Below are 11,909 nucleotides of genomic sequence, written 5' to 3'. Positions count from 1 at the left end.
GTAAAAAGCATTATTTATAACACAGTTGTGTTATGGAGCGTGTTGTGAGGTTATAGCGTAGCAGTAAATTAGCCGCAGGCATTGCAACCTTCAGTAATAATTTATGGACTCTAAATAAATTGTTACAAAAATGGAATGCCTCTTAAATTGTAAACAATTAATTAACAAGGAATACATTTAAAAAATGTGCCCGTCACCTTGGAAAGTTAAATGATTAATGCAGTTGCAAGTTTAAACGAGGAATTAAAAATGCTGAAATGTTACAGCTCAACAAAGCACATAAAAATATATCATACAAAATTAACAGTAATAAAGATGTTGTGAATTACATAGCCTTGGAGTTAAAACTGGCCACATTTTACAACAATTCCATTGTGCACTCATGGTTTAAAAAGTCTCACTGGAAAAATATTAGACGGTAGAACATGATTTTAACAACACAGTTTTACCGTCTTTTCCTCGTGTTTAAAATCAAATGCAGACTCAAAGTAGTTGCCCTGATTTTGAAATTAGTTACTTACAGTACACACCCGATACATTTAGAACTTTGTGCGCCGCGGCACCGCCTCCTGTGACCCTCATGTGCTGCCGTCCCCGCTCCAGAGCAGAGCTGCTTCGGATCACAACAACAGGTCCCGTCCATTTCTCTTCTGCTCGCCACGATGGCTCCGGTTCGCCATGTTCCAATCCGCTTTAAATGCAGCACCCATGAAACGGACTAACGGATGGATATGTAAATATGGATACTTATAAAAAGACACGTTAATGCGGACTTTTTTTTTCCTCCACTACTCCTCTCTCTACAACGTGGTGCCGTGCGTAACCCGTGCGTAAAGTTCTTCTTCGCGCTTTGTACCTCGATATGAAGATATCACTTCATTATTAATGTTTCTAACAACTTTTACAGTGACAATACGTGACAGTTTTGTGCTTGTGTGCGTGGTAATGGCACAGCCAAAGGGAAAACGGGTTTTCATCGCGGCTCAAGCCTTTGTTCGTAACCGCAAAGACATAGCAGTATATCCGCGGTAACTTTTTAACACTTTTATCGTACAATAATCTTTACATAACAACTCTTTTTCAAGCGTTGCCCGAGGCTGTGCGCATGCGTGTTGGCTGGTTGCTGTCACTAAGCCATTTTTCTTCACGTTGGAAACTGTCACTGGTGACGTCAATCATAGCGCTCTGACCAATTAGAAAGCGGGATGATTGTTTAGCTCCACGGGCTGCAGCGCCTACCATGAATCTCTATTCAGTATCAAAGCGTCCTGCTGCTGCCTCTCAAGCGAATGGGATTCCATGTAGTCTGCAGATAGACGCAACTTCACAAACTTTTTTCCTTTATTTTTTCAGTGCGATTAAAATATATTTGTCATCATCATTATTATTTTGCCTGCTGTCAAGTTATTCTAAAATTAGGGAGTAATGAGCGTGGATGCATTGGGAAGCCCCGTGATGGACCCTACGTTTTCCAAACGGAACACGGCGCTGAGATTAGTTGACTTGGCAGGGGCTCACCACCATCACCATCATCACCACCATACCCCTCAGAGCGTGACAGGCTTCCCGGGGTTCAGCAGCCATCCACACTCAATGGCTCACGCGCACCCTGGGGAGATTACTGCGGAACCCCGCCTGGGGCCGAGTCCATTCGGGCCAGAACACATGGGGCACTCCGCGGCCCTCAAAATCAGCCCAGCCCATCATTATCCCCACCACCATCACCACCACCACAACCATCATATGGCAGGCCACAGCGACGTGGTCTCCAGTCAAACGGGAGCAGCTTTTGGCCCGGTTCAGGCGACGTCGGTGCCTTATTCTATGTCCCATCCAGCCGCAGGTAGGGATTTCCTCATCCGGAGAGATCTGACAGCTCAAGCCATGCCAGTGCTCACTGACCAGTCTGCTGGTTCCGCCTCTCACCACGGAATGTTTGTCTCAACAACAGGTAGCTACCCCGGACACTACGGTCATCATCCTGACGGGAACCATGCACTCTTCTCTGGACTGCACCACGACCAGGCTGCGAGCGGATCCCCGGGGGGGCAGGCGTTGAACGGACAAATAAGACTAGGACTGCCTGGAGAAATGTATGTCAGGTCTGAGCACTTAAGTCAAGTGGCGAGCTCCAGGGCTGATCCGTTCTCCGCGTCGCCGCTGCACGGCTACGGTGGACTCAATCTGAACATGAATCTGAGCGCGCACCACCACCATCACCACCACAGCGCGGGGGCCTTCTTCAGATACATGCGGCAGCCCATCAAGCAGGAACTCATCTGTAAGTGGCAAGAGCCGGAACTTTCACCCAAAAAGCGCTGCTCCAAAACCTACAGCACCATGCACGAGCTGGTTACGCATGTGACCGTGGAGCACGTTGGAGGACCCGAGCAGGCGAACCATATCTGTTTTTGGGAAGAGTGTCCGCGGGAAGGCAAACCTTTTAAAGCCAAGTACAAACTTGTGAATCACATCCGCGTGCACACAGGAGAGAAGCCTTTCCCCTGCCCTTTCCCCGGCTGTGGAAAAGTCTTTGCCAGATCCGAAAATCTCAAAATCCACAAGAGGACGCACACAGGTTAGTCGTACTTTTATTCCACTTTGGTTTTGACTGTGAGTATTATACAACCCCTGTGATCAGTAATGTATCATTATGCATGTATTAGGTCGATACCAAACAGTAAGTGCTACAACTTGTATTGGCCATATACAAAAGCCTGCCATAGTCAGTGTGACAGCTCAGCGAGGCGTTTGACGCTTGGACCTCTTGTTTACACCGCAGCACAAAGACGATAAGGCTTAAGTGTGTGAGTGACAGTTCAGATGGAGAGGTACATGTTCACATTTACATTCAGCCAGTGGCTTCATGACTCTGTGTTATTTGGATTAGGAGCTAAGAGTTCACCACTTGTTGCCCCATGCATTTAAGTTATTTGAAACTGTGACTGATTAAAAACGTTATTATATACAAAATGTGCATAATCAAATTGTACAAAATAATGCCTATAAACTAAAATAGCTACTTTATTAGAACATTTAACCTATGCTGTAGCTACATGTTTCTCAGTATGCAACAAGTTGACACACACACATGCCCTGATCTGACCTACCAACAGGTTGTAAAAGCTAAATAAGTAAATATTATGTGTACAGTGCAGTGATTTAATCCTTACTGTAGAGTATACATGGCAATATGGCTCCTCTAGTGTATTCCAGTGACGTCTGGAAGAGGAAGGGCCCAAAATGTCGAGTCACACTCGTAAATGAACTCATTTTCCATGCAGTGGTTGAACGAACGGCACTCCCCCTCATTCTACTCCAGTTCTGCCCTATGTATTATTCATATCATTTGCTCACATTACCTAAGTACAAATGTGTTAAATTATTTCTGTGTGTTGACTCCCAAGGGGCTTGCTCTTTGGTATCATGTTTAAAACCTAGCCCAAAGTGTGCTCATGACTGGGGCTGCCCCTGGGGTCTGTTCTCGACGCTTTCTTGTACTACACTAATATCCTTGATTGGCTCTCTCAACCCAACAGCTGAAGGTCAAATTGATATTCAACCCGCAAGTGTAATTAGACAGAGGCAATTACATATTCTCAAAAGCTTTAATCGGGAGGAGAAAAATCAGCAGTGGATGATTTCCGTGTAATTTATTCAGAATGTCTCATTTTTTGTGCCTCGTCATAATCAGACAGAAATACTCGTTATTAAGTCGCGTTTTAGATTGAAATGGCAGACAGCACATGAGCAGTGGGCTGCGCTCTATGTCCACTTGTCATTGTTTTCAGTTGGTTTAGGCCTGAGTCTGGGCTCTGTAGCCTGTCTGTTTTGACGTATGCCTTGAAGCGTGGGGACGCCAGGTATAGAGCTGTGGCAGTGGGCGTGCTGCCCCTTGGTTACTGCGTAATACGTTCTCTTTATTTGACAGACGAGAACTATTTTCAGCTTAGCACAAAATAAAAATAACACATTATATTGTATTAGTGTATGGAAATAGTGGAAGATGTTGTAGGCTACATTATTGATCTATCAAGTAAAAATAATTATGGGCGCATACTTTATACTTAGGCTAAGTATTATTGTATTATTTATTTATTCATTTTTTATGAATGTAGTTAAAGACGTCTCACGATGCTGTGTGTGTAAAACGTGTATTGTTTATAGTCTGTAGTCTGATTTGTGCATTTTGATGGCATGACTTGAAAAGGCTTATAATTGTCAAATGTTTAACATAGGACGTGTCTGCTACTTTGTTCCAGGGGAGAAACCGTTCAAATGTGAGTTTGACGGCTGTGACCGGCGGTTCGCCAACAGCAGTGACCGGAAGAAGCACTCGCACGTGCACACCAGCGACAAACCCTACAACTGCAAAGTACGAGGCTGTGACAAGTCCTACACACACCCCAGCTCTTTACGAAAGCACATGAAGGTCCACTGCAAGTCCCCTCCGCCCAGTTCGGGCTACGAGTCCTCCACGCCGTCCTTAGTGTCCCCCTCTTCAGACGTAGGGCGCGACACTGGGGGCGGCTCCACCGTCATGTCCGAGCCCATGGGAGCCAATCAGGCCGCAAACCTGAGCGAGTGGTACGTGTGTCACAGCTCAGGTGCGAGCGGCGCACATACACCGCCCAGTGGGCCCTCCACGCCCGACCCCACAGAGGAACCCTCATACAGACACGTGGAAAGTAGGGACCACTACTGACCACAGCCATGGCACTCTCTGGACGCACTGTGGACATGTAATGAGCCAGATCGCCTTGAGTCTACGCTAAGAGACACAATAATGGAAAGGAAGCTGGAGTGTTCCGAAGTTTGGCTCAGTGTGGCCAATGTGACCTACAGTAGCTAACCTGAAGTTCCGTGGCCATTGGCATGCTGGTGTCACTCAATTTTGTAAATAGATTTATTTATTTTTCAGCCCAAATAGCCTAAACATAAGGTGTTTTGTATTATGGAACCAAAGTGCATGTTTGGATTTGGACACATTGTACATTTGTACATTTTGTAACTTTTTATGTGTTGATGTGTACGTTTTTGAAACATTTGGCCACCTGGCAGTAATTTGTATATCAAACAGTTATAATAGGCTCATTTTCACGTGCAGTTTGCCCTATGAGCCGATCTGCATTTACGTTTAATATAACTGTGAAATAATCAATGTTTAAAAAGTGGGCATTTTGTCAGTACATCCATGTCAGTATTTTTGAATTATTTTTTAAAAAAATATCTAAAATGAAGTCGCATTAAAAATGCGCACCAAATGCCTTGTACCTGTATTTTGAATAAACCTTGTTTAAGTGACCAGTTTGGTGAGTTTTAGCTGCAGTCGTCTGCACACGAAACTAACGTCGATATGTGTGTTTAATAAAAATATTGTATACGCTTCTAAACAAACATAATATATTAGACATTTGTGTGCCTGTCTCACGCTGACCTCTGACACTCGTGCCATATCTGATGAGACACACAAAGTTGTCGGGTAGAGCGGGGATGGTTTTGTTTTGTTGAGGCTTATTTTCTCAGCTGAGCTGTTAGTGGACGTGGGCAGTTTGGTCAAAGCCACAATATTCTGATCCAGACTTCAAAGAACACTTTGTACAAAGACGCATTTTTTTCACGACGATGAATCCTCACGGTGAATTAAGATTTCTATGGCAATAGGCAAGTCAAACTCAAATGATATGGGGCCAAGTCCGTGCACTGAAAGGGGCGCTCTAAAGAATGTAATATTTGCTTCCCATGGGGTCGGAAACGGTAATCTGTGTTCTTTATTCCACAGACTGGGTCCGTATAAAAAGAAAAAATATATTCTTTAGCTTAGACACTACTTTACAACAATCAAAAGAAAAGATGCTGAAACGCAGTTGTCTCGCTCTTTAATAGACCTGCTTCAGAAGAAAGTAGAGCCGCACCGTGGACGTTTCTATAAGCCACAGTCTGTGAACTGAAAAGAACTGACAATTTATATAAAAGACAAGTACGATCAGACATTTTTTCGAACTTAAGCAAACGTTTGTTTAACTTAAGCAGCCTCTATGATCTCCACGTGCACAGGGGACGGAGAATAAATATGTCTAAAACATGAGCCAGTCAAAGGGAAGAGTAGCCTGACTCAAGCCCTACAGGTTTGGTGAAACGATTTAATACAAAGAACAAAATGAACACCAAAGCCACGACACAACACCAAGTGTGGATGCACTTTGTGCGCGCGCCTACAGTGAAGAGAAAATATAATGTGCAAGTGACGCGCCTCTCTGGAGTGGACCTTCGTATCAGAGGGATTCTTACGGGTCTAAACGATGGAGACGACACGGAAAGCCTTTTGTTAGAGAACTGTTAAGCTCGTTTGTAAATCGTTTAGTCCCACTAGTCAAAAAGAAACAAGACCGAATAATGCGGCGTTTAAAAGTAAAGAAGGAGCAAGTCAGTGCGCAGATAAGGCTGAGTTTGTTAGAATGAGATGTTTCATTGTGTCTAGGGAAGGTCTTTAAAATAAAAAAAATAAAAAAATAAATAAATAAATATATAAATAAATTAAATAAAAATAACAACACAGGCCTACATAAGAGGCCCAACAGTGTGTAGAGAGTGTAACACACAGACTCTGCTCTAAAAGAATCCAAGACACCACTGACCATTTCTGTTGAGCCTGTTAAGTTAGGACTCATGTGCATTAGTCTGACCCTTGATCTGATAATCAGAGGTCAACGATCGACAACAGGTGTATGTGTGTATGTGTGTGGGTGTGTGTGTGTGTGTGTGTGTAGGGGTGTGTGTGGGTGTGGGGTGTGTGTGTGTGTGTGTTTGCGCGCGCAACACAAGTTTAAAAATGTAACATAATTTGGGCACAGTCATATTTTACTCAAAAGGAATGCACATAACGATCAAAACTGGAGTAGGGATTTTAATTAAAACGTTTTATTCTACGCAAAATCTTGGCAACAAAACAACTGAATTCTAGAGCTCATTTGAGTGAGAGAATATAATTTCTTTGTAAAATAATGGAGGCGGTAATCCTACTTCCGGAAACTGTCGTAGCACTATTGAACAAAGCCCTTTTAATAGGGGGATTAGCAGCACTAGGAGTAAAAGGCTCGCTCAGAGCTCTGACCCCTCCCTCCTCTTCCTCCTGGTCTTCACGCCCTCCTCGCGCTCCTCCACTTTCACCAGGTCACAGTGATCAGCCGTGAAGGGGCTGATGCAGCACTGGTGAAACAACACATTGCACTGATGAATACATACTTTTGGCATGCGTTTTAACAAATTAGAATTCTGTAGTTTTAATTGTAACATTTTCAGAGTTTATTTTAGTCACACAGATATTTGTTTTGTGCAGAAGCAGCGGCTTGTTTGCATTATTTATTATAGTTCGTACAGTCTAATTCACACAAAAATATAACGTACCACGGTGTTTTGTAACACTGTGCATGTTTGGTAGGCTAATACATATGAAGAAATATATCGCTGCTTGGACTAGACAAGGTCATTACAAAGCAACACTTTCACACTGAAGAAATGAACTTCGTCTCCTTAGACCTTGAAAGGCACCAAAATCTACAAGTAGCCTATACCACCATAAAGCCGATCCTTCGTTCTCGTTTTTTAATACCGGTATCACTCAAGGTTACTTTCCAGGGGATTTACAGGATCACGTGCTGACGCAGTAATGTATAGTCAGCCACGAACTTCCGTCATAAAGATTTATGGCAGCCTTTAAAGCTAAATTAACTGTATTCGACGTGTATAAAAAGGTGAGCCAGCAGAGTTAAGGCTGGTTTAAGGCTACACCCTGCGGTCGCTTTTGTATATAGCAGGCAAAACTCGCATAAGTCAGCGTCCAGAGGGAGAAAAGTACCAATAGGACGTTACGCACACCCCCTCCGACGCTGGAGGATTACCGTCATGCGCACGTCTCAGGAAACCAACTTGTTTGGCTTTCTTACAGCGAGTCAGCCCCCCGGTAACGCCGGAGCAGGAACAGCCTCCCCGCTCTATGGCAGAGCCTGTCACATAGTTCACACCTGCAGTTGAATGGAGCCGCGTGTGGATGCGCGCGACGCCTGTTGGCCCCGCGCTCAAAGCAGCTGCAAAGGCGCACGGCCTTTCTCCTTTATTCTGCTTCAGACTCTTCACGTGCGCTCCGAAAATGGCGCTGTACTCAGAGCTCTGATGACTTCATTTCAAGTCCCAGACACTCGAGGACTTGTTGCTGGAAGTATTTAGTCAAATATATTTGTGATGTATTCACGTAACGCGTGCGTGTAAACAGGAAACGTGTATTTGGAATTTGAAGTATAATTATGTAGCATCATTTGAAGAAACAGTTCTCTTAAAAGATAAATAAATCTACGTTGTAATTGGAAACACACAATAATGAGTCAATACATTTATTAAAGTTTAAAATTCATGATTCATGTTGAATAAACGGATCCAGTGGCCTGTTTATTTTGTATTATTTATAGCGTGAAAAGTCCACACGTCTTTATTTATTTATTGTTATTTGAAATGTGTAATATTTATAATAATCTTAATTAAAATTATATATATATATATATATATATATATATATATATATATATATATATATATATATATATATATATATATATATATAAAAACCGTAATAAACACAATATCATATCATGCAACATCTCTGCCTTTGATAATTCAGCATTTGAATGATATTTAATTATTTGTTGCAATGACATTACGTCCACATTTGTTTTCCTGACACAAAGATACACTGCAGGGTAAAATAGGCCTGCAAAGTCTGTACAGTAAAAGTATAATGTAGGCTCATTTGGGCCTTTTTGTTTTTATTATTTGTTACTGTTGTTTACATTCTGGTTTGGACATGTGCGCGTCTATTGTTTTTTAACATGGTTTTAGTCTCTTTGTGTAAGTTTGGCGGCACAGGAAATTTTTCAAAGTTGAGTTTCTGATGCAGTTGAAACAAAGAAGAGAACTACTCTCTTGATCTAGTTCACAAACAAGGAAATGAACCGTTTGGGACAAAAAAACCTCCCACTGATTTAGCCACAGCCATAAAGACACAAGTGCGCCTCTCCTCTATGAAAACCACTGTATATCATCATATATCAACGTAACACATAGTATTAGTGAATGCAAATGCTCCAAACATTATGAATCATTGGTTTGTCTGCACTATTTCACACGTCAGATGGAGAATATGTCGGGATGAGACAGGCGAATGCACAGTTTGAAAAGCGACATAATGCATGTGATCAGTGTAGCAGTTATCGGAGACTTTGGGTCATTTCTCCATCTCCCGCAGGAAGCACATTACGCTTCTCATATTTACATACTCTTTAATATTTGTCAAACATTCATAAATTACAAACTAATGAAATGTTTGGCGGTCCTTGGAGATCAAGCTAATGAAGACAGAGACGTTTGTGCCTTTGACACATTTTTGTTAGGTTTAATGCTATTCTTTGTATCACGCTCTATTAAGTATTATTATACTGATGTCAGGCCACCGCTGACACGTTACGACATCGGGATCACCTGCTGGAGGTGGCCACTCTGTGGGATATAAATGGCCCCATCTATAACGCCACTAGCCCGGATACAGGGCTGCTAAATGCTGGGGACATTAACACTATAGAGATGCTTTATTTTAGGCCTAAACGTTGTGCACAGTTATTTTATACGTTTCCACATTAGCATCTGTTGTTACTATTAAATGAATACCCCATACATAATAAAATATACATTTTGTTGTTATTTGTTGAATACTACATGATTACGCATGCGTTATTGCACCAAACGCATTTGTACTTGGCCTATGGAAGGGCCGGTCCTTTGACTATGAGGGACAGGGAGGCGGAGGCTGGAGGTGAGGAGCAGTATATTAATTAATGAGGAGTGTTGCCAGTATGGTGTTAATTTCCTCTGGCCACGCTTTTATTTAGCCATCCTTTTGTATTATTCAGCTCTCATTTCCACACTTTTGACCACCGTTTCGCGCACACTCCACAACGGACAGCGAGACCACGTTGATCAAAACTTCATCACTGTTAGCTTATGTCATTGTAACAATATAGATCCTTGGAGACGTGTTTATTTGACAGGGTAAATCCCAAGTGTGTCAAGGTTGTCATATTCCTTCCCCTTCAGTGTCCAATGCAAATGGCGCGCGGTAATCACATGCACATCACATGCAGCGGCGACGGGAGCACGGGCACAGCAGCAGCGTGACGCGTTTATTACTATGTCAATCATTTTTAGGGGACAGTGCGGAGACAAAGAGCCACGCGCAAGATAATAGAATTAAGGAAAAAGCCTTTGAGCGACGGGCGAGTTTAACGTGTGAGCACATGTCCCGTCGAGGTAAATAATAATAATAATAATAATAATAATAATAATAATAATAATAATAATAATAATAATAATAATTTGTTTGACAATATAGCAAAAAGACATAACCCCTTTAATCCTTTCAACGGGAGGGTTTTCGATGTCTTTTTTTCGCCAACCACTTTGAGATTTCTTGCTCATAAGTCATCACTATAACGCAGATTTGTGAAGCTTAGCTATTCTTGGAAAGACTCCACCAAAATCACAAGCAAAGCCTAGGCCAACTACGTATTTTGGAGGATATAGACTTAAACTTTGCAATGAGGTAAGTGTTCATTTGCTTGTAGATCCAAGAGAGTTGTTGGGAAGAAAATCAACCTCTGTCCTCTCCTAACCAAACATCGAAGCTGTCTAATTTCTAGGCATAATTAACTTTATGCTCAAAATCAATTGTTTCCTGTACACAGCCAGGGTCCAGGACTGCAAGCAGCGAGAGGCCTATTTGAGCATGTGAGAAAGCAGGAAGCAGCCCTACCTGCCACTCATTAAGCCCACAAAAACTCAATACAAAGAGGGGGAAGAAGGATTAGACCTGCTCGTTATACCTGCCGCGCAATTAACACTACTTATTCTTCTAATCCATCTGTCCTAGAAATAATTGGACTGGCAATAAGAGAGTGCAAAAAACACGACCCACGGAAATAGCTGAAAAATGCAGGGATAATCATTGGACAATAATAATAATGGTTGTGGTGTGTTTATGGGCAGAATCTTTGTTGTAAAGGCAGGAGGTACTTATAAGAACCACTGAGAATCTGCTGCAGATTGGTGCAAAATAGCACAATCTCGCGGTTAATTTTGAAGTGGAAACTTGGCCTGCTCCATTAGCAGGCGTGTAATCACACGAGCTTTTGTGGGAGACTGAGGTATAGCGTCAACTCTTTGTGCCCCTTGTGTCGTAGGTGAATCGGAGCACACTTGAACTGAAAGAGGACTTGACCTTTGCCTTTATGTTTCCCCCAGTGTTTGTCTAAATCACAATTGTCTTTTGTGCGAGGACATGCGCTGCCTTGACACGTCCTATTCATGGGGATAGATGCTCGGGCTCGCTCTGTGTGGAGAGCGCGTCAGCGCCTCAGAGGTGTTTGGAAACTTTGGGCTTAAACGGCCGTTTAAGTACGTCTATAGATGTCCTGAGCTTAAGCAGACTAACAGTGACTGTAAAAATTAAGAAAATAGCAGAATTGTGTGTTTTATAAAATTTGAATTATTGTGTACAAACATAATCTACTGCATCACGCATATTCATGAAATTATTTCATTCATATTTCTTATGGAGCTCATTGCTCCACACAGGCCTAAGATCATTTAAACGTTACGTTTTTTCTATTCAGTTCTTCACATATCAGTTATAGACAGCTTTGCGCACTGATTTGAGAATCTGCTGAAAGTGATTGAACAGATAGGTAGAAAAAAAAGCCAGAGGAGAAGGACTCCTCTCAGGTATCCTATATGTAATATACACCCAGGGGAGTTATTTTGACGCGTAACGCCTACAGCTTCTAAACTGCACACCCGCTAACAGC

The 11,909-nt window shown here is 42.4% G+C and overlaps 1 protein-coding gene across 2 annotated transcripts; it reads left to right on the top strand.

The window, feature by feature from the left end:
• Positions 1–702: 702 nt before the first annotated feature.
• On the top strand, positions 703–5,264 carry zic4 (zic family member 4). Of its 2 annotated transcripts, XM_055230203.1 has the most exons (3): positions 703–1,843; positions 1,952–2,578; positions 4,263–5,264. In XM_055230203.1, the coding sequence occupies exons 1-3, from the start codon at positions 1,426–1,428 to the stop codon at positions 4,703–4,705; spliced, it is 1,488 nt and encodes a 495-aa protein (XP_055086178.1). In that variant the 5' UTR covers positions 703–1,425; the 3' UTR covers positions 4,706–5,264. The 2 variants fall into 2 exon arrangements, with proteins under 2 accessions (XP_055086178.1, XP_033842015.1); XM_033986124.2 differs by having other exon boundaries at positions 703–2,578.
• The last annotated feature ends 6,645 nt before the right edge of the window (positions 5,265–11,909 follow it).

Source organism: Periophthalmus magnuspinnatus, chromosome 20, assembly GCF_009829125.3.
Source record: "Periophthalmus magnuspinnatus isolate fPerMag1 chromosome 20, fPerMag1.2.pri, whole genome shotgun sequence".
Taxonomy (NCBI): Eukaryota; Metazoa; Chordata; class Actinopteri; order Gobiiformes; family Gobiidae; genus Periophthalmus; species Periophthalmus magnuspinnatus.
This window is presented reverse-complemented; position numbering and strand designations above follow the sequence as displayed.